Genomic DNA, 23813 nt, shown 5'->3' with positions numbered 1-23813 from the left:
TCTGAGGTGGCATTTCTTCAGTGTGTGTCCAATGCTGGACGCCATTGAATGGGACGACATCAATTATCTGTTCTCAGTGTGTTCTTCTTCTGACTTTAAGGTATCAATCTAGGCCCCAGTATTCTACTTGTGTCTGTGTATCACTGGATGTACACTTAAATGTTAAAGGTATATGTGGTTGGAAAGTAATTTCAAGTAAATAAATTTGCATACCCTCAAGTACCATACATATGTTCCTAAAATTGCTGTGCGGAAGACTGCCCCCAAGGCTGAGGAGACGTTCCCTTTGGTTCTCCATTTCCAAGTCACCTTTCACAATTAATGAAAGAGAACATATGTTCTCACCAACTATCTTTTTTCGAATTGCCCCATGAGTAGAAATCTGTGGGCCAAAAGAAAGCGATAGTTGTGATCGTTGGTGTTCTTAAGGCCATTTTTCATGTTTCACTCCTCATTCAGGGCACCTGCAACTCATGGCATGCAACTCTCCCTCTTTCCATCTTATACAATTTCTGTTTCAGGTTAAAACTTCTATAAATGTCTAGTCAAATATTTGGCTTATTTAAAAAATATTTTACTTGGTTTTCTATGTTCTGTTACTAAGTGTTCTTTGTATATTTTGAGCACAAGTCCTCCCTCGGCTATATAACCTGCACTTTTCCTCTCAAATTTAAGTCTATGCTCTGTTTTGAGCTAATGTCTGTGTATGGTATGAAGTAAATTGAAATGTATCTTTTTTGCATATGGATACCCTGATGCTCATTACCATTTGTTGAAAAGATTATCCAACTTCAGGAGACTGCCTCGGCAGCTTGTCAGAATCAATCAACCATAAATCCGTTTAATTTTGGACCCTCAATTCTATTATGCTGAAGTATATGCTCACCAAATACCAGTACCATTTACAATATTTTCATTTTCTCAATAGTAGTGTTTTGTTATTTATAAGTATCGGAATCTTTTTGATACGTTCAAGAATTTATTTTCTTAGTTTTACTTTGGGATTTTATTTTGGTACCATGAAGGCAAAAGATAATTTTGAAATACTGATGCTGTATTTCGTGAACATGTTGAAATCAATTATTAGTTCTAATAGTGCTAGTAGGGTGCGTGCATGTGTGTGTGTGTGTGTGTGTGTGTGTGTGTGTGTGGATTTCTCAGGGTTTTCTTCTTAAAAGATCATGTATAATGTGAATAAAATCAGTTTTACTTCAAATCTGGATGACTGACTGCTGGACTGATCGATTTATTAATCTATGTATCTATCTTTCTGTGTATTTTTATCAATCTATTGGTATTTCAATCTGTCTGTGAGTACTGAGAGTAGACATCCCGCATCATTTTTAAACTATAGGGAAGATCACTCATTCCCTAACTCTAAGTGTGATGATAGCAACAGCTTTGGTAGATTGAAGTAATATCTTCTACTTTACCTGTATTGGTAATTTTTATCTTGCATGGATGCTAGATGGTGTCAAATAATTTTTCTGTATCTATACGGTGAATATGTGGTTTTTGTTGCCTTTTATTCTATGTAATTGATCTATTGCATTATTTTTCATATGTTAAATCAACCTTGGATTTCTGGGCTAAATCCCATTTGATCATCGTTCATAATACAGTTATATGTTTTATTGTATTTATTTTATTTCATTATTGGATATAATATTTTGTTGAGAATTCTTGAGTTTATATCCATGAGGGATATTGGTTTGTGTTTTCTTTTATTCTTGAAAATTTTATTTACTTGAGAGAGAGAGCAAGAGGGAGAAGCAGGCTCCCCCCTGATCATGGAGCTGGTGCAGGGTTCAATTGCAGACCCCAGGATCATGACCTGAGCCAAAGTCAGATGCTTAACCAACTGAGTTACCCAGGCACCCTTGTGTTTTCTTTCTTATGCTGTCTTTGTTTTGCTTTGTTCTTAGGAGAATATTGGCATAATCACATGAACTAAAAAGAGTATCACGTCTTATCTTCTTTATGAGTTAATTAATAATCAGTACTATTGCTTATACACTTATTTAGTAAAAACAGCTGGTAAAGCGATCTATGTCTGGATACTGATAGGGGGAGGGAGAGAATATTTTCATAACAAATTGGATTTGTTGTTACATATCTATTCAGAGTTTCTGTTTCTCTGATTGTCAGTTTTGGTAAATTGATCTTTTTCAAATTTGTCTGTATCCTCTAACGTGAATAAATTGTTGGTATACAATTGTTAAGACTATTCATTATACTCATTTTAATTTACTCAAGTTTACTCTCCTTAATGATTGTATTAATTTTGTTTCTTGTTTCCTGTTATCTTAGTAATTCTAGCTAATTTAGTCAATTACCTTAATCTTTTCATAGTACAAACTCCTTGATCTTCTTTGCTCTTCATCTTCCTACTTTATTGGCTTGTGCTCTAGTCTATTATAAACTTCTTTTGTTTGTTCTTTGTTTGTTTGTTTGTTTTACTTTCCTAATGTGGAAGCTACATTTCTAGTTTTAAAAGTTTTTCTCTTTTCTAATATAGTTATTTGAAGACCTAAATTTCCTTGCAAACACTAGGAAGTATCCATTAAAATTTTGTAGATTGATTTTCATTTTCATCATTGACTCCAATCAACAGTAATACAACATTTCTGCTACTTTTCTGCAAGTATTCCAGGTGAGTTCAAATCAAGAAAGTGACAATGTGTAAAGGAAGGCAGTTTCATATATGTGAATATACATGATTATTTTAAATAGTTTGGGATATAATTATATATTCAAATTTGTGTAACCAAGTTGTTTTTAATTCATTATTGTAAGTTTAAAGTTATATTGCCATCCCAAATTGTTTAATGGACCAATATAAGATTATTGTGCCGTTTTTATGTTACCCTCAACAAAAACAGCTAATATTTTTCTCTCAATAATTTTCTGGACTAATTTGGAATTTATCCATAAACTGAGAACAGAATAAAGGATATAAAAGTCACTCAAGCAAAATTAACAGTAGAAGAAAGATAAACATGATGTTATAAAGTTTTTGGAAATCAGGAACCCATATCTATTTGGCCGTCTTATAATAAATATTACTAGGACTAGAAAAAATGATCTTTCCTAATAGACAGAATAATCTAGGTTTTATTACTTATTTGTTTAGATTATTATTTTTTTAATAATAATATTTTATCATATTATGTTAGCCACCATACGGTACATCCCCAGTTTTTGATGTAAAGTTCCATGATTCATTACTTGCGTATAACACCCAGTGCACCACGCAATACGTGCCCTCCTTACTACCCATCACTGGCCTATCCCCCCCCCCCCGAAGCCCTCAGTTTGTTTCCCAGAGTCCATAGTCTCTCATGGCTCAACCCCCTTCTGTTTACTGTTTAGATTATAATTAAAAATGACAGTTAATTTAAAAGCACTTTAAAGGGGTGCCTGGGTGGCTGGGGTGGTTAAGGTATGAACGCTTGATTGCATCTTAGATCATGATCTCAGATCCCTAGGATTGAATCCCATGTCTGGTTCTGCGCTCAGTGCAGAGTCTGATTGAGATTCTCTCTCCCTCTCCCTTCTTAATACCCATCACCCATTTAACCTATCCCGTGCCCAACCCCTCTCCAGCAACCCTCAGTTTCTTCTTTACAGTTAAGAATCTGTTTTCTGGTTTGCATCTCTTTTTTCCCCCATGTTCATCTGCTTTGTTTCTTAAATCCACATATGAGTGAAATTATATTTTCTTTCTCCAACTGACTTATTTTGCTTAGCATAATTCTCTCTAGCTCCATCCACATCATTGCAAATAGCAAGATTCATTCTTTTTGATGGCTGAGTAATATTGCATCGTGTATGTATAGCACAATTATCCATTCATCAGTCCATGGACATTTGGGCTCCTTCCATAATTTGACTTGAAAATGAAACATTTATGTGTTCTACAAGTAGGTTAGAATTCCACTTTTAAGTGACAGCATTTTATTGAAAATGGAGAGATAGAATGGAGACTTAATGTAAAAAACAAACCAAAAAAACTTGTGACAAGTGACATAAGTCAGAGATGCAAGTACTTGTAGTTTTATTCACTATGTTAACTGTATGTATGTTTGTGGAGATTTTACATATACCCACACTCTTATATACGTGTGTGTATATATGAGACAGACAGTAGATATGAAATATAAATAGCATATAGGAGAGGGAGGAGGAGAAAGGGAGAGAAAAGGAGGCAGAGGGAGAATTAATTGTGTGCCAGGGATCATTCTAGGCTCATCACACATGACATGTAATTTACTTTTCCTAACATTCATGGGAAGTAATTAGTACTATCTTCATTTTTTCAGAAGAGATCATATCTGAAGTTCCAAAATCACTGGAACCGGCAACAGCAACAATGACAACAAAAAAATAAAAATAAAGAAAACCAGAAATAAGCAATAAATCTAAAAAAAGGATTAAAAGATAAGAAAAGACACATACTCATGGAAATCTCATTCTGTATATAAACTGTTGGACAATGATGTGCTCTTCATTTTAAAATGGGAGGAATTCAACTTTGGAAAGGATCAGGTTTTCATAATAGATACTGACAGATACTGAAAATAGTGTGATTTTCAAGCATGCTTCATAAAGCACATAAAAGGTTATACAGCAAACTAAATGTATCTTAAGTATCCATTACTAATATCCATTTTAGATATTAGACATTGAAGGAAAACAAAGAGGTAGGCTTCAAGTTTGAAATGTGCTCAGTCTTACCTTTGGGGCAAATTGAAAGCAGAAAGGCAAGTGAATAAAAAATAATCACTCAGAAACACCCACCTCCTGGCTCTTCCCTCCACTCGAACACTACAGTCCACACATTCATCACCCCACCAGCCTCCACATTGGGACCCTGAGTCCTGCTAAGAAAATATTTTCTAGGAAAATATTTTGGAGCTCACTACTTTCCGGAGAGCTTCTTTCACGTCCTTGTTCCTCAAACTATAGATGAGGGGGTTCAGCATGGGGATCACTATGGTGTAGAATACCGTGGCCACCTTGTCAGTATCCACACTGTTGCCAGAACTGGGCCGACAATAAATGAAAAGAATTGTTCCATGGAAGACAAGGATGGCTGTGAGGTGGGAGGCACAGGTGGAAAAGGCTTTGCGCCTTCCCTCTGCAGAGCGCATCCTCAGGATAGTGAAGAGAATCAGCAAGTAGGAGGTGAGGATGACCATGATGGTGGTGATCTCATTGAAGGTGGCCAGGATGTATAGCAGCAATTCATGAATAGAGACATCAGAGCAAGCAAGCGATAACAGAGGGGGTAGATCACAAAAGAAGTGGTTAATCACATTGGATCTATAGGATGGGACCTCCAGGGCTAAACACAAGTGGATCAGAGAACACACCACCCCACAGAGATAGCAGCAAGACACCAGCTCCATACAGACATTCCAGGACATGGTGACCATGTACAACAGTGGGTTGCAGATGGCCACGAAGCGGTCATAGGCCATCACAGCCAGCAGGAAGATCTCAGTGATTGCAGAGGTACAAAACAAGTAGAATTGCACCATGCAACCCAGGAAGGAGATGGTTTTGTCCCCCTTTAAGATATTGGACAGCATCTTTGGCACGATGATGGTGGAGTAGCAAAAATCCACAAAGGACAAGTGGCTGAGGAAAAAGTACATGGGAGTGTGAAGTGGAGAGCTGACCTGAATCACTGCAATCATGCCCAGATTTCCTGCAACGGTGACTCCATAGATGAGAAGGAACACCAGGAAGAGGAAGACTCTGAGCTCAGGGGCACCTGCTAATCCGAGAAGAATGAACTCTGTCACAGAGGTGCAGTTCTCCTCCCCCATTTCTGCCATATGTCAGGCTTAGGAAAACAAATGTTAAATTTTGTGTTTCTTCTAAAATGGGAATAAAAACAGACAAATAATACCTTCAGAGTAATATAGCATTGATATAAAATATTGTATTTTTAAGAAATAACAAAAACACAGTTGTCAAATAATTCGAAATGTTAAATGTCTCAGTGGATCCCAGTGATCAAAATTGTTTTTGACACCAGGAGAAACCTTAAATGAACCAAACTTTATCTATCACAATGCACTGAAATGATTAATTAAGTTCAGTTATTTGATAGAATTTAAGATAGATTTAATGATATATTTCAAACCCACAAAGGAATTATCTCTGTTCTGCAGAAACTTAATAAGCTCTGTCCAGCAGAGTGATACCTACTGTGATTCTCAAAAAATATTCTTTTCTTCTTTAGTTGAGTCTATCAGGAACATAAATTTGAAACAAGGTTTTCTAATATTCTATTTTGGTGAAGTGTGACAATTTTTTTAAGGTTTGTGGCTCACAAAAACCCTTATAATTTTGAATTATTAAACAAGAGATTAAGAAACACTTTGAAAGTGAGAATTTTACCTATCAAATTAACTAAGTGTTTTAGTCTATTATAATAGTAATGATCTATGCTGAAAAAGACTCAGAAAGATAGAACTCTTGAATACATTATTTCTGGAAAGTATTTTGGCAGCATATGTCCAAAGTCTTAACCCTGACAACAACAAAAGCTATATGGTATTTATTTTATGAGAGCTTGTATTCTTAATAAGCTGTTGTAAGAAATATTTGGTTACATTGATAAAATTGTGAAAGACTATGATCAAAACTATATTGTGGTACTGTTTATACTATTAACAACGTAAAAGTTAACTGTCAGAAATAAAGCAATTATTATAGGTTGATAACCAGAAGCTATTTCATGGAAACCCGAAATCAAATCCAAAAGAATTCATCTCATTTTATGAGCAGAGAGAGTTCACAAGTCCTGACTGTCCATGACCATCCAGCAGGCACAGGAATGCAACCCTTAGCATTAGTAGGACAATTAAGGAGGCCCTCCATGATCATAAATTCTTGATTTCATTACAGAAACTGGTCTGAAAGAAGGTGTAAAGAGGAAACAGGAAGAGAGAGAGAGGGAGAGAGAGAGACAAGAGGGCTACCATTTGCTTATTCTACATTCTTTCATACACACACATCTTTGGTATTACAGAGAAAATTGTTCTAAATTCACCATTAAGTGTTTCTGAATACTAAAACACAAAGGCATTTTAAACAGCAGCTGCACACTAACAGAAGTCCTGTTAAAACATTCTCTAATCAGAAGAGAGATGAGTTCAATACATTTTTAAAATAATTGTTGACAGGGAACATAGATTCATTTCTATTTTCAAGTAACCAGAGGCTAGTTCTAACTAGCAGACCTGAGTGATAGACATTTTCTCCCTGGTGCTGAAGATGTTAAGACATGTACAGCAGACAGAGACTTATACTGTAATTTAAGCTCTTGGGAAATGGGCTCCTTAGGCCCCCAAACGATTACTAATCTCCATGGTAAAACAAAATATATAAAAATTAAACCTAGACTACACAACTAAAATTAATCTCTATGGCATATTATCAGGAAATTTATCCTTTAAATTATCCCTATTTGGGAAACAATGGCATAAAACCAAACATGCCTTTTTCTCTGTTTCTTGGTGCCATGTTATCACATCTAAGTGTCAGATGTGTGGGGCACAGCTCATAAGGCCATTATGAAATAATGTGAATATTTCTTAGGAATTCTTCCTTTCTTATAACGTGATAGAATGCCCTAGATTCCTGTAGGACACAGTGGCTAATGTATATCAGAATTCCTTTAAATACCGTAAAAGTAATGATCCAGCTGGCCAGAAAACTATACAGTAGATGACACTTATTGAGCTCTTGCTAGGTGTTGGAAAGTATTCTAAATATTATGCAAGTATTCATTCCTTTTCGCTTCCTAGTAACCAGCCAGGAAACAGTTCTGGGTTTCATGCCTCTCTTACAAAGGAGATGATGGAGACACAGAGAGTTGCCACTTGAATCAACTCAACATAAATTGCCAATAAAAGCAATGGTGGCCTTCTGGTTTTTCACTCATATGAATGTATGGAAAAAAGAATGAACCCAGAGAGATTTCTGAGGTGGCATTTTTTGAGTGCATGTCCAATGCTGGAAGCCAATGAATTGGACGACATCAATTATCTGTTTTCGGTGAGTTCTTCTTCTGACTTTACAATATCAATCTAGACCACAGTATTCTATTTGTGTCTGTGCATCCCTGGCTGTACACATAAATTTTAAAGATATATATGGTCGGAGAGTAATTTCAGGTAAATACATTTTGTATACTCTCAAGTACCATACATATGTTCCTAATATTGCTGTGCGGAAGACTGCACCCAAGGCTGAGGAGACATTCCGTTTGGTTCTCCATTCCCAATTCACCTTTCACATTTAACAAAAGAGAAGAAATGTTCTCACCAACTATCTTTTTTAAGTTGCCCCATGAGTAGAAATCTGTGGGTCAAAAGAAAGCGATAGTTGTGATTGTTGGTGTTCTTAAGGCCATTTTTGATGTTTAATTCTTCATTCAGGGCACCGGTAACTCACGGCATGCAACTCCTTCTTTCCATCTTACACAATTTCTGTTTCAGGTTATAATTTCTATAAATGTCTGGTCAAATATTTGGCTTATTTAAAAAATATTTTACTTGGTTTTCTATGTTCTGTTACTAAGTGTTCTTTATATATTTTGAGCACAAGTCCTCCATCGGCTATAGTACCTGCACTTTTCCTCTCAAATTTGAGTCTATGATCTGTTTGAGTTAATGTCTGTGAATGTTGTGAGGGAAGATAGTGGTCGCCGCCATCTTGGCCATGGAAGGTGGGGCAGCAATTTGTGGTCTGAATGCTGAGGCTTGGTGGGCGTAGGCTCTTGTTAGTCCTGGAGGCAGGCGCCATGGTGGATGGGCTGGTGGAGCAGCCTTCGCCTATTCGTTCTCAAGGAGCTGGCCCGCTCCTGGAGACCCAGGCCTCTATTGCCTTTGCTCTGCCTCATCTATGATCTTTAAATCTGTTTTTGAGTACTGAGAGTAGACACCCTGCATAGATTGAAGTAATTTCCTCTATTTCTACCTTATTAGTAAATTTTATCTTGAATGGCTGCTGATTGGTGTCAAATAATTTTTCTGTATCTATAAAGTGGCCATGTGATTTTTTGTTCTCTATAGTGGTCGCCGCCATCTTGGCCATGGAAGGTGGGGCAGCAATTTGTGGTCTGAATGCTGAGGCTTGGTGGGCGTAGGCTCTTGTTAGTCCTGGAGGCAGGCGCCATGGTGGATGGGCTGGTGGAGCAGCCTTCGCCTATTCGTTCTCAAGGAGCTGGCCCGCTCCTGGAGACCCAGGCCTCTATTGCCTTTGCTCTGCCTCATCTATGATCTTTAAATCTGTTTTTGAGTACTGAGAGTAGACACCCTGCATAGATTGAAGTAATTTCCTCTATTTCTACCTTATTAGTAAATTTTATCTTGAATGGCTGCTGATTGGTGTCAAATAATTTTTCTGTATCTATAAAGTGGCCATGTGATTTTTTGTTCTGCCTCATCTATGATCTTTAAATCTGTTTTTGAGTACTGAGAGTAGACACCCTGCATAGATTGAAGTAATTTCCTCTATTTCTACCTTATTAGTAAATTTTATCTTGAATGGCTGCTGATTGGTGTCAAATAATTTTTCTGTATCTATAAAGTGGCCATGTGATTTTTTGTTCTCTATAGTGGTCGCCGCCATCTTGGCCATGGAAGGTGGGGCAGCAATTTGTGGTCTGAATGCTGAGGCTTGGTGGGCGTAGGCTCTTGTTAGTCCTGGAGGCAGGCGCCATGGTGGATGGGCTGGTGGAGCAGCCTTCGCCTATTCGTTCTCAAGGAGCTGGCCCGCTCCTGGAGACCCAGGCCTCTATTGCCTTTGCTCTGCCTCATCTATGATCTTTAAATCTGTTTTTGAGTACTGAGAGTAGACACCCTGCATAGATTGAAGTAATTTCCTCTATTTCTACCTTATTAGTAAATTTTATCTTGAATGGCTGCTGATTGGTGTCAAATAATTTTTCTGTATCTATAAAGTGGCCATGTGATTTTTTGTTCTGCCTCATCTATGATCTTTAAATCTGTTTTTGAGTACTGAGAGTAGACACCCTGCATAGATTGAAGTAATTTCCTCTATTTCTACCTTATTAGTAAATTTTATCTTGAATGGCTGCTGATTGGTGTCAAATAATTTTTCTGTATCTATAAAGTGGCCATGTGATTTTTTGTTCCTTTTATTCTATGTAAGTGATGTATTGCATTGTTTTTCATATGTTAGACTGAGCTTGCATGTCTGAGATAAATCTCACTTGATCATGGTTCATAATCCTGTTATATGTTTTATTGCATTTATTTTATTTCCTTATTGGATATAATATTTTGTTGAGAATTCTTGTGTTTATATCCATAAAAGATACTGGTTTGTGTTTTCTTTTTTACATTTGTCTTTGTTTGGCTTTGGTATCGGGAGAATACTAGTATAATCACATAAACTGGAAAGACCATCATGTCCTCTATCTTCTAAATGAGGTAATTGATAATTGGTACTATTGCCTATATACTTAATTTCGTAATTCAACTGGTGAAGTTGTCTGTGTCTCAATATTAGTATGGGGAGGGAGGGAATATTTTCATTATAAATTGAATTTATTGTTACATATCTATTCAGATTTTCTATTTCTTTGTCAGTTTTGGTAAATTGATCTTTTTCAATTTTGTCTGTATCATCTAAGTTGACTAAATTGTTGGCATAAAATTGCTTCTACTATTCATTATACTCATTTTAATTTCAAGTTTAGTCTCCTCAGTGATTGTATTAATTTTGTTTTTTTTTTTGTTTCCTTTTTTCTTAGTAATTCTAGCTAAAGTTTTGTCAATTATATTAAACTTTTCACAGTACAAACTCATGGATATTCTCTGTCCTTCATCTTCTTACCTTATTGGCTTGTGCTGTAGTCTTTATTATCATATTAACTTTGTCTGTTTTTAAAAAAAAAAATTTTAAATTTCTTAATGTGGAAGTTCAGTTTCTAGTTTTTAAGAGTTTTCCCCTTTTTTAATATAGTTATTTGAATACCTAAATTTCCTTGTAAACACTAGGAAGCATCTATTAAAATTTCATGTAGTCATTGACTACAATCAAGAGTGATATAGTGTTCTTGCTACTTTTCTACAAGTGTTCCATGTAAGTTAAATTCACTTAAGTGACAATGTGTAAAGGAGAACAGTTTCATAAATGTGAGTACACTCAAATATATAAAATAGTGCGGAATATAATTATGTATCCAAATTTGTGAAATCAAGTTGATTTTAATTCATTGCTATAAGTTTAAAATCATATCACCATTGAATTGTTTCATGAACCAATATAAGATTATTGTGCAGCTTTTATGTTACCCTCAACAAAAACAGCTAGTATTTTTTTCCTCTCAGTAATTTACTGAACTAATTTGGGATTTATCCAAAAACAACAAGTACAGAATAAAGGATATGTACATTTTCAAGCAAAATTAATGGTAAAAGAAAGATAAATATGATGTCATAATATTTTTGAAAAGTAGGGACCTGTATCTATGAAGCCATCTTATAATAATTATTACTAGTACTAGAGAAATGTAATCCTCATATAGATTATAATTAAAAATGAAAGTTAACCAAAATGACATTTAAGGAAAGCAAATGGCTTTCAATATTTTTAAATATTTTTATTTATTTATTTGAGAGATAGAGAGACAGAGAGAGAGAGAGAGAGAGTACCAGCTTAGGGAGGGGCAGGGAGACAGGGAGAAGCGAACTTTCACCTGAGCAGGGACCCTGATACAGGGTTCTGTCCCAGGACCCTGAGGTCATGACCTGAGCCAAAGGCAGACACTTAACTGACTGAGCCACCCAGGAGCCCCTGAATGGCTCTCAATATTTACAAGAAATCTATTCATTTACTTTATGAAGACTGCCTAAGGAGTGCTGATGAAGAGAATTCAGATACGAATTTGATCAAGTGGCCATATAAATTAATAATATATTTATGCTGATTGATAGGTGATAAAAAGGAAGCATAAAACATAGGACATGAATATATTTTGTTTTTGTTCCCAGTATTCTGAGAAACAATATTTCTAAAATTCTTGTAAATATTTGTAGCTTCCACACTGGAACTCTTTCTGAAAGAATTAAGAACAGTAATTTTATCTTATGCAAAATTTCATTACTTCAAGCACCTAACACGATACCTTGTGTGCTTATGGCATAAAATAGTAGCTCGAAAATATTGCTGAATCATTGACTTAACTATATATGTTCACCTCTTCAATATTGTTCATGTTCTTTGCTCCCGAATAAATCTCTTGTCTTTCTCTTTTGTTTCTCCTAAAAACTTGCCCACCCCTCAAGGTCAAGCAAAAGACGCATGCAGTTATGAAACAATCTCTGCTATCCACAAATGTTTTGAACTGTGTCTCCCCACCAACCCTATTATGATATTTACTAATAACACTGGCTTGTGAGGTTCTTGAACATAAGACCATGTATATCTTTCCTTGTCATCTAGTTCACTAAGTTTAAAATAAAAAATTCGTTGTTTAACACCTACAACGTCTCAGTTATCAGGGAAGAAAAGAGAATAGAACTAGCATTTTTTGCACACATACAGTATGCCAGACAAGATGTCTACATTTCATGTTGTCCCACATACCACTTTACGAACTGCATCAGATTATATCACTTTTGTCGATAAAAACTGGCTCGGATAAATCAGCCGGTCTGGCTTATATTATCAGAGCCAGGTATAGTTTCTCTGACCTAAAATTCATGTCTTTTTATTGTAAATGCCTTACTTTTTTGAAAACCTGAACTGATTTTAAAAAAAGTGAGTTTGGGGCTCCTGGGTGGCTCAGTCAGTTGAGCGTCTGACTTCAGCTCAGGTCATGGTCTCAAGGGTCATAGGATTGAGCACCTGCTCCCAGCTCAGTGGGGAGTTTTCTTGTCCCTCTGCCAATCCCCCTGCTCATGCATGTTCTCTCTCTCTCAAATGAATAAAATACTTTTAAAAAATGAGCTTGTTTCCCAGAGTCCATAGTCTCTCATGGTTCATTCCCCCTTCTGTTTCAAACTGAGGGCTTCAGAGGGGAGGGGGGTAAGGGAATGGGATAGGCCTGTGATGGGTAGTAAGGAGGGCACGTATTGCAGGGAGCACTGGGTGTTATACGCAACTAATGAATCTTGGAACTTTACATCAAAAACCAGGGATGTACTGTATGGTGACTAACATAATATAATAAAAAATATTATAAAAAAATGAGCTTGATACTCAGGTCATTCAACAGCCACAGAAAGATGTTCAGTAATAGCAGAAGTAAGCTTTTACCAGTGCATTCATTCAGTATGGAAAAATGTGTTCATTACTTTCTGACTTTGACTTTGATGTCCTTACTCCTCAGGCTGAGATGAGGGGATTCAACATGGGGATCACCACTGTGTAAACACAGATACCACTTTGTGTGCTTGGAGTTTTGGGAGTTATCACACAAAGTAGAAGAGAATAGTGCTGTGGAAAATGCTGAAGACAGTCGCTTGAGAAGCTGACAGGTTCGAGAAGATTTTGTGGTGCCCGCCTGCTGAGTGCATCTGCAGGCTGGTGGCAATGAAAAGCACTTAAGACAGGAGAATGACGAGCAGTGTCCACCTCATTAATAGTCGTGGCAGTGAAAAGTTACTAGTTGCGATAAGACTCAGAGCAAGAAAAAGAACTTAGTGAGATCTAACAGAAGTGATTGATTGTGTTGAACCACAAGGAGATCTTCTGAAAGCAGAACATGTGAGGATCAAGAAACATGCTACTCCCCATGCATAAGATACAACCACTAGTATGGCACAGGGTTTCTGGGACACGGCAACTGTGTAGTGGAAAGGGTTGGGAATGGCCAAGAAGCTGTCAAACACCATCATGGCAGATAGTATTAATGCAATAAGCACAAAGATGACTAGAAAAGAAGTGCATTGTGTACCCTGAAAATGAATTTTTTACCTCTTTTTTCTTCTTCAAGTTTTTACTTAAATTCCAGTTAGTTAATATACAATGTAGTATTTCAGGTGTACAATTTAGTATTTCAGGTGTACAATTTAGTGAAAATTCACTTACATACAATACCCAGTGCTCATCGCAAGTGCCCTCCTTAATACCCTTCGCCCATTTAACTCATCCCCCACTCATCTCCCCTCCAGCAACCCTCAGTTTCTTCTCTATAGGTAAGAGTCTGTTTTCTGGTTGCCTCCTTTCTTCCCCCACTATGATCATTTGTTTTGTTTTTAAAATTGCACGTGTAAGTGAAATCATATGATATCTGTTTTTCCCTGACTGACTTATTCTGCTTACCATGGTACACCCTGTCTCCATCCACACCATTGCAAATGACAAGATTTCATTCTTTTTAATGGCTGAGTAATATTCCTGTGTGTGTGTGTGTGTGTGCGTGCGTGCACACGTGTGCGTATCATATCTTCTCTATCCATTCATCAGTTGTTGGACAGTTGGGATCCTTCCATAATTTACCTTGAAAACGAAATATTTATGTTTTCTACAAGCAGGTTGGAATTCCACTTATATGTGACAGCATTTTATCCACAAGGGAGAGTTAGAATGGAGACACAAAGTAAAACAAGCAAACAAAAATTGTGATGAGTGGGGCACCTGGGTGTCTCAGTCTTTAAGCATCTGCCTTCGGCTCAGGGCCTGATCCCAGGGTTCTGGGATCAAGCCCTGCTTCGGGCTCCCTGCTCTGCTGGGAGCCTGCTTCTTCCTCTCCCACTCCCCCTGCTTGTGTTCCCTCTCTCGCTGGCTGTCTCTCTCTGTCAAATAAATAAATAAAATCTTTAAAAAAAAATTGTGATGACTGACCTAAGTCAGAAATACAGGTACTGGTAGTAGTGGTTCTTCGGTGATGGCAAGTTTATGTGTGTGTGGAGATTTTATATACATCCACACTCATACAGATGTGTGCATTTGAGTGTGTATATATGAGACAGGCTGCAGATATGAAATATAAGTACAGTGTAAGAGAGGGAGGAGGAGAAAGAGAAAAAGAAAGAGGGAAAGGGAGAGCTAATTGTATGCCAAAGATTATGCTCCTTGCACGTGCTATGTAATTTACTTTTCCTAACATTCATGGGAATTAGTCCTATCTCCATATCTTCAGATGAGATCATATCTGAAGTAACAAGATCACTGGACCCTGCAACAGCAATAACAAATATAATAAAGAAAACCAGATATAGGCAATAAATCTAAAAAATAGATATAAGCATAAAATAGACACATAGCCATGTGGAACTCTCATTCTGTATATAAACTGTTGGACAATGATGTGTTCTTCATTGTAAAATAGGAGGAATTCACCTTAGGAAAGGATCAAAGTTTCCATAATAGACACCGAAAGTGTGATCCTAAGAGCTCTTCATTAAGCTCATGAAGGTTATACAGCAAATGATATGTGTCTGAAGAATCCCTTACTTGTACCCATTTAAGACATCAGACATTGAAAGAAAACAAAGACATAGCCTTCAAGTTTGAAAAGTGCTCAATCCGACCCTTGAGGCAAATTGAAAGCGCAAAAGCAAGGGAATCAAAAGGAATCACTCAGAAACACCTACCTCCTGGCTCTTCCCTCCACTCGAACACTACAGCCCGCCCATTCATCACCCCACCAGCCTCCACTTTGGGACCCTGAGTCCTGCTAAGAAAATATTTTCTAGGAAAATATTTTGGAGCTCACTACTTTCCGGAGAGCTTCTTTCACATCCTTGTTCCTCAAACTATAGATGAGGGGGTTCAGCATGGGGATCACTATGGTGTAGAATACTGTGGCCACCTTGCCAGTCTCCATACTGTTGCCAGAACTGGGCCGGCAATAAATGAAAAGAATTGTTCCATGGAAGACAAGGATGGCTGTGAGATGGGAGGCACAGGTGGAAAAGGCTTTGCGCCTTCCCTCTGCAGAGCGCATCCTCAGGATGGTGATGAGAATCAGCAAGTAGGAGGTGAAGATGACCACGATGGTGGTGATTTCATTAACAGTGACCACAATGAACTCCATGAGTTCGTTAATAGAGACATCAGAGCAAGCAAGCGATAACAGAGGGGGTAGGTCACAAAAAAAGTGGTTAATCACATTGGACCTATAGGATGGGATCTCCAGAGCTAAACACAAGTGGATCAGAGAACACACCACCCCACAGAGATAGCAGCAAGACACCAGCTCCATACAGACATTCCGGGACATGGTGACCATGTACAACAGTGGGTTGCAGATGGCCACGAAGCGGTCATAGGCCATCACAGCCAGCAGGAAGACCTCAGTCACCACACATGTGCAAAATAAATAGAATTGCACCATGTATCCCAGGAAGGAGATGGCTTTGTCCCCCTTTAAGATATTGGACAGCATCTTTGGCACGATGATGGTGGAGTAGCAAAAATCCACAAAGGACAAGTGGCTGAGGAAAAAGTACATGGGAGTGTGAAGTGGAGAGCTGACCTGAATCACTGCAATCATGCCCAGATTTCCTGCAATGGTGACTCCATAGATGAGAAGGAACACCAGGAAGAGGAAGACTCTGAGCTCAGGGGCATCTGCTAATCCGAGAAGAATGAACTCTGTCACAGAGGTGCAGTTCTCCTCCCCCATGTTCCCACTTTATTGAAGTTGGAGAAAAATATTAAAGTTACTCTCTATTATATGATCCCAAATTCATGTTTTGACTGTTTCCTAAAAAAAGACATGATAACAAGTAAGATAACTAATGTTTTCAGTGAAGAAATAGGGCATTGCTTTCCTGAAGTTTAGGAAATTTGCAGGCATTGTGACAAAGATCCGTAAGATACCAGTTTAATTCACAGATCACACAAAAACTTGCACATCCATAATAGCTTATGTGTTTCCTTAGAGGAGTCCTACACAATTCAGAGCTTGAAATCGAATCATTGGAAAGACAGCACACCTTATTTAATTAGCCATATTGTTTTGTGAAACTTAAATCCCTCTTTCCTGGCAGAATATTTAAGGAGTACCGGAAATACTGAAATTTCAGGAAATAATTTTTTTTTATAATGATTTTTTATTATATTATGTTAGTCACCATACAGTACATCCCCGGTTTTCGATGTAAGGCTCGATGATTCATTAGTTGTGTATGACACCCAGTGCACCATGCAATATGTGCCCTCCTTACTACCCATCACCGGTCTATCCCATTCCCCCACCCCCCTCCCCTCTGTAGCCCTCAGTTTGTTTCTCATAGTCCATAGTCTCTCATGTTTCATTCCCCCTTTTGATTACCCCCCTTTCTTTATCCCTTTCTTCCCCTACTGATCATTCTAGTTCTTATGTTCCATAGATGAGAGAAATCATATGATAGTTGTCTTTCTCTGCTTGACTTATTTCACTTAGCATTATCAACATTTGCTACAACATGGACGGCACTGGAGGAGGAAATAATTTTTTTAAAACACACAACATTCTTCTCTGTTTTCCATTGAAATGGTGAAAAGTCTATGTATCGAAGATTGTTATTCCACAAGTGTTCATTTTTTATCAATGTATTTTAGATGGAGAAGTAGCTTTTATGCTTCATACTAGCATTTTTTCTATAAAATTAACATAGTGATTTTGTTAATTATGCTATTCAATGCCAGCCATTGTCAGGGAATTGGCACTTGGAAACAAACTCCCTATAACTATGACTCTGAAGCCTTATAATGCCCTATCTGACAAATACATTTACTGTTTTAAATCTATTTGAAAAACTAATCAGAGATGCACATATGAAAGTATTAAATGTTTGCTGCCGCAATGTAGCATTATTTATGATAGTAAAACTCAGAAATAATGTGTCAAACAAGAGAGAAATGGTCAAAGCTATGGTACATATATACTATGGAAAACTATGAAGATATTCAGAGGATATTTTTGAAGAACGTTTAATGACCTGAAAAATAACTATGATAAAATGATAAGCTAAAAAATAGTAAGCCTGATTGCACAGATAGAATATTATATATGTATACATAAGTTGCTTTGCATATTTAACCCTCACGAAATCCATGAAACATAAATATTTTATTCTAATCATTTGGAATAAAAATATAGAAACTTGCCTTAATTCATGACGTGGAGCCACGTTGATTATTCCTGGAGAAAAGAGAGTCTACACTAAAATTCAATGCAGTCAGATATTTCTTGCTTTTTTTCAAATGATTTCAAAGAGGTAAAGCACATGTGCCTTAAAAAAATCCCAGTTTGAAAACAAATAATTATTCTGATAATACGGTTTTCTCTCTTCAGTAGCCAATAAAAGTCATTCTCTCTTTCGTAGCACATAATTTTGAAAACCTTGCCTGTTTTCAAGTCTGAAGATGAAAAATCAGGCTGGGTTATTTACAGAGTAGTGGTTCTTAAGGAGGAGAGATGTTGATCCCTCCTGGACACTTGGCTCTGTCTGAAGACATTTTTGGTTGTGACAATAGAAAGGAGTGCTAGTGACATCTAGTGGCCGAGACCGGAGATGCTGCTGAACAGCTAAAATGCAGGAGGCAGCCCCACCCCCACGTCCCCCACACACATACCAAAAATAGTATGGCGCACGCATGCACAATAGTATGTGGCCCAAAAGGTCAATAGGACCAAGGCTGAGACACCTGCTGCTACGGAATGACAGCTAAGTGTGGTGCCCGAGAACAAAATAATTCCTCTCCTTTCTGCTTCAGAGGAGGTCCCCATGTCTGTGTCCCTCCAGGAACAGTCCTGAGGGCCCCTTCCTGCAGCTCTCAGCATCAGAGTGACTGTGAGGGGAATCTCCCTGGGGTCTTTTCCAGGTTTCACGGATGGAGTCAGTGTGAGAGAGGGGGAATAGGATGGGGGGGGGGGGGCAAGCACTCTTACCAACTTGTTTACAGCCTTTTCCCTCTTACTCCAGCACCTGTTACAAGGTATTTGGTCTTGCAGATTAGACTGTTTCCATTCCCCACCGAGATTGTTTCTCAATACACAAAAAATAAATGTTTTCATAAAGGAGGGATCCAAAGATGGCATTTCTTAAAATACTCTCTAATTAAGAAAGAGCAAAGCACAGATTTTTAAAAATATGTTTAATACTACCGCCCTGCTCTCCGTTCCTCCTTCTTGTATGTATGGCTATAATACCTTATGAGAAAAAAGGAGAAAAAGCTTCCAGCTCCCAGAAAATACCATTTAGGTCCATTTCCAAGAAAAGAGAGTGGAGTGCAACTAACCTGTGGGTCAATATTGCTTCTTCTGCGTCTGAAGAGGCTATCATGGAAAGGCTTTATGTTTTCGTGTGTATGTATTTCTGGGACTCATGTTCCTTAAGTTTCCCCAAATAATTACTGATCTCTGTGGGATATAAATGAGATATCAAGAAAACCATACTGTCCTGAGACTCAAACAACTAATGACCTCTATGACGTATAAACAAGGGGGAAACTATCCCAGCTTCGTACATATTACAGTCCAATGAGGTTCCTTCCAGAGTTCATGATGAATTGCAGAGCAATGTATGCTGCATCCAAGCATTGCCCTGGGACCCGGGGATCATACTGTAGCCATGGAATATATGAAGAGGCCTTGTAAACTTTGCCTGTGTTGTAGTCAAAAGCTCCTTCCTGGAAAGCCTAAGGTCTGAAGTCAAACCAGACTTCTGCCAAATGCCGGAAATGGGTGGGAATAACCCACCTCCTTTACGGAGAAGAGTAATAAATGTTCACATATACCGACCACTTGCTACGTGCTAGGTACTGTTCTGAACACAACTTCTAACACATTTTACCTTTATAAAAAAAAAAGTGAGATCAGTGCCGTTATGTACCTCTATGAAAGGGTGACTAAGGTACAGGACGTTGTAACTTGCCCAAAAATCACACCCCAAATCACCGATAACATGAGGCCATCTGCTGCATTTTGATCTGTCACCCATAAGACCATGTGAGAAAGAGCAGAGCTTCTGACGGTGCCGGGACGGCATCTCCCTGCTGGACACCAGAGGCCATTAAACAGGATTGGCTCCAGGATTTCTCCCGGGTCGGCTCCTTTACTGGCTGTAGAATGCCTCCTAAACTAATAAGGTTGCAAACCACTGTCTGTGGTATGTGTCCTTGCATAAAATCACACATTTCAACAGCTCCATGGCTGTAATTAGTTACAGGCAATCAGTTTCCAAATTTTCAATAACCTTCATGCATTTTCCTAAGATTGAGTCATCTGATAATTCCCTGAGTTTGAGGCACGTGTCTGGGTGTCTTATTTCTACCTACCACTCGTACCTTGTTGTCTCCTAAAACTCTGCCCATCCTGTTATCCAAAGCCAAGTTCAAACAATACCTATTTTTTGAAGGCATTACTCTAAAACCCCCAAATGGACTTGAGCTTTTCTTTCTTTCAAACACAATGGCCTTTTTCTTCCCTGCCCTACTGTCGACACTGGATTTTGCATTCCTTCAAGATGAAGACTGTGTTTCAATTTAACTGCTATTTGTACTTTTATGAGATAGATTCATGTGTTTATTGAGAGCCCAGTCTACTCCAGGTGTGTTATAAGAAAGGAGAATGGAATTAATGTTTATTGAGATTATACAAGGTATTCCATATGATATCTATATTATCTTTTAGTCTTCACAATTGGATTAGGAGCTAGTTTATGTTACCACAATTTTGTAGATTAAAATCCAAAGATGGGAGATATTGCTGATTTTTTTTTCCAGTAAGCAAGAGACAAGTGTAGTCTCTTTGAATCAAAACCCACATCCTCCCCATTGTACATTAACTCTTCATTAATTTTAAAGATATCTTTACAATCAACCTTTATGGGCACACTTTATTTACATTTCAGGGATAAATGCTACTAAAATATTATGCTCAAAAAGAGAAAACTTTGGTGTCCATTAACTTGCTGACTGTACCCTTGACATCCTTATTTCTCAGACTATAGATCACGGGATTCAACATGGGGATCACCACCGTGTAAAACACAGACGCCACTTTGACAGTGTGCCTGGAGTTTTTGGAGTTAGGCACACAGTAGAGGAAGAGGATGGTCCCATGGAAGATGGTGATGGCGGTCAGATGGGAGGCACAGGTGGAGAAGGCTTTGCGGCGCCCACTGGATGAATGCATCTTGAGGATGGTGACAATGATGAATACATAAGACAAGAGAATGATGAGCAGTGTGCTGACCTCATTAAAGGTCGCAAAAATGAAAAGCAACAACTGACTGATGTACGTATCAGAGCAAGACAGGGAGAGCAATGCAGAGAACTCACAGAAGAAGTGATTGATTGTATTGAAACCCTGAAAAGATAATTTGATAGCAGAGCATGTGAGTATCAAGGAACATGTTACTCCCCACGTATATGATCCGACCACCAGCATGGCACAGAGCTTCTGGGATATGGCGACCGTGTAGAGCAGAGGGTTGCAAATGGCCACAAAGCGGTCATAGGCCATCACAGCTAATAAAAAGGATTCAGTTACCACAAAGGTACAAAAGAAAAAGAATTGTACTACACATCCTGGAAATGAAATGGTTTTGTCTTCTACAACCAGGTTTTCCAGGGCCTTGGGAGCAATGATGGAAGAGTAGCAGAAATCCACAAATGAGAGGTGGCTGAGGAAGAAGTACATGGGGGTGTGCAGTTTGGGGTTAATCTTGATTATAACTATCATCCCAATATTCCCTACAACAGTGACACTATAAATGGTTAGAAAAATTAAGAAGAGAGGGACTTGCAGTTCTGGATAATCTGAGAAGCCCAAGAGAGTGAATGTAGCCCCACTTTTGTTTCTCTCTGACAGTAACATGATGGTTTCTGATTGTCGGAATCTGAATCAGTCCTGAAAACAAAAATATTAAGGAAAGTGAGGATATGAGAAGATTGCTTACCTACCACTTAGCAAGAGTGGAAGAGGAAGCAAAAGATCTTTTCGTAATTTCTCTATGCTATGTGCTTATTATACAAGATATATTAAATGTCTAAGATTTTAAAACATGAAAATCATTTAAAAATTTTTCTTTAAGTAAAAAAGCAATACAATTGCTGACTTAAAAATTCATAAGTTTTCAACTGTAATGTTTAATATTTACAAATAAGAATATGACATAACGGAATTCATGGTTACTTTAAATCAAATCTTCCTATAACGCTTTCAGCTGCCCTTGAACATTATAAGTTCATAAAAGATATGGCTAGCATAATATAATGACTGATCATGTTATCCCTATAATCAGTACAAAAATGAGAAATTTTCAAACAAATTAATTTTTACATCATAGGTTCATACTGTGACATTAAGAATAAACATCCTCTTTGACCTCGGCCACAGCAACTTTTTGCAAGGCATATCCCTAAAGGCAAGGGAAACGACAACAACAAAAATGAACTATTGGGACTTCATCAAGATAAAAAGCTTCTACATAGCAAAGGAAACAATGAACAAAACTAAAAAGCAACCTATGCTATGGGAGAAGATATTTGCAAATGACATAACAGGCATAGGGCTGATATCCAAGATCTATAAAGAACTTCTCAAACTCAACACCCAAAAAACAAATAATCCAGTCAAGAAATGGGCAGAATATATGAACAGACACTTCTCCAAAGAAGAAATACAAATGGTTAGCAGACACATGAAAAAATGCTCCACACCACTTGGCATCAGGGAAATACAAATCAAAAACACAATGAAATACCACCTTATACCAGTTAGAATGGCTAAAATTAACAAGACAGGAAGCAACGAATGTTGGCAAGGATGTGGAGAAAGGGGACACTCTTACACGTTTGGTGCAATGCTAGCTGGTACAGCCACTCTGAAAAACAGTATGGAGGTTCCTCCAGACATTAAAAATAGAGCTACCCTATGAGCCAGCAATTGCACTACTAGGTATTTACCTCAAAGACACAGATGTAGTGAAAAGAAGGGGCACATGCACCCCAATGTTTATAGCATCAATGTCCACAATAATCAAACTGTGGAAGGAGCCCTAGATATCCTTCAACAGATGAATGGATAAAGAAGATATGGTTCATATATAATGGAATATTATTCAGCCATCAGAAAGGATGAATACCTACCATTTGCATCGACATGGATGAAACTGGAGGGGATTATGCTAAATGAAATAAGTCAAGCAGAGAAAAACAATTATCTTATGGTTTCATTCATACGTGGAATATAAGGAATAGTGCAGAGAACCATAGGGGAAGGGAGGGAAAACTGAATGAGAAGAAATCAGAGAGGGAGACAAACCATGAGAGACTCTGTACTCGGGGAAACAAACTGAGGGTTGCATGGTGGGGGGAGGGGGAGGTGGGAAGATGGGGTAACTGGGTGATGGGCATTAAAGAGGGCAGGTGATTTTTTTTAAAGATTTTTTATTTATTTATTTGACAGAGAGAGGCAGCCAGAGAGGGAAAGAACACAAGCAGGGGGAGTGGGAGAGGAAGAAGCAGGCTCCCAGTAGAGCAGAGAGCCCAATGAGGGGCTCAATCCCAGGAACCTGGGATCACGCCCTGGGCCAAAGGCAGACACTTAAAGACTGAGCCACGCAGACACCCCAAGGAGGGCAGGTAATCTGATGAGCACTGGGTGTTAAACAACTAATGAAACATTGAACATTACACCAAAAACTAATGACATACTATATGTTGAATAATTGAACTTAAATTTGAAAAAATAAGAATAAACACCTCTAACACTTTATATTTGTGCCTTTATCATTAATTTCATATAACAATTTAATCTTTTTTTTCTGATTCTGTAAAGCTGATATAAAAATAAATCTTAGTTTTTTCAGAGTAAGCCT

General features: G+C 37.9%; 3 protein-coding genes across 3 annotated transcripts; all 3 read right to left on the bottom strand.

Annotated features, from left to right (window-relative positions):
- Positions 1-4898: 4898 nt before the first annotated feature.
- LOC123785240 (olfactory receptor 5L1-like) lies at positions 4899-5875 on the bottom strand. Its single transcript, XM_045786959.2, has one exon. The coding sequence runs from the start codon at positions 5841-5843 to the stop codon at positions 4899-4901; it is 945 nt and encodes a 314-aa protein (XP_045642915.2). The 5' UTR covers positions 5844-5875.
- A 9813-nt stretch (positions 5876-15688) lies between these two features.
- LOC123785239 (olfactory receptor 5L1-like) lies at positions 15689-16685 on the bottom strand. The gene has a single exon (XM_045786958.2). The coding sequence runs from the start codon at positions 16622-16624 to the stop codon at positions 15689-15691; it is 936 nt and encodes a 311-aa protein (XP_045642914.2). The 5' UTR covers positions 16625-16685.
- Positions 16686-20866: 4181 nt separating this feature from the next.
- Positions 20867-21808, bottom strand: OR5D18 (olfactory receptor family 5 subfamily D member 18). The gene has a single exon (XM_045786957.2). It carries the CDS (start codon positions 21806-21808, stop codon positions 20867-20869), a length of 942 nt encoding a protein of 313 aa, XP_045642913.1.
- Positions 21809-23813: the final 2005 nt, after the last annotated feature.

The sequence above is a fragment of the Ursus americanus genome, chromosome 24, assembly GCF_024610735.1.
Source record: "Ursus americanus isolate L20-20 chromosome 24, mUrsAme1.1.p, whole genome shotgun sequence".
NCBI classification, from domain to species: Eukaryota; Metazoa; Chordata; class Mammalia; order Carnivora; family Ursidae; genus Ursus; species Ursus americanus.
Note: the sequence above shows the minus strand (reverse complement) of the source record. Positions and strands in the feature narration are given on the sequence as shown.

Coding starts and splice junctions, on each gene's coding strand:
- LOC123785240 (XM_045786959.2), bottom strand. CDS start 5,843: ATGGCAGAAATGGGGGAGGAGAACTGCACCTCTGTGACAGAGTTCATT.
- LOC123785239 (XM_045786958.2), bottom strand. CDS start 16,624: ATGGGGGAGGAGAACTGCACCTCTGTGACAGAGTTCATTCTTCTCGGA.
- OR5D18 (XM_045786957.2), bottom strand. CDS start 21,808: ATGTTACTGTCAGAGAGAAACAAAAGTGGGGCTACATTCACTCTCTTG.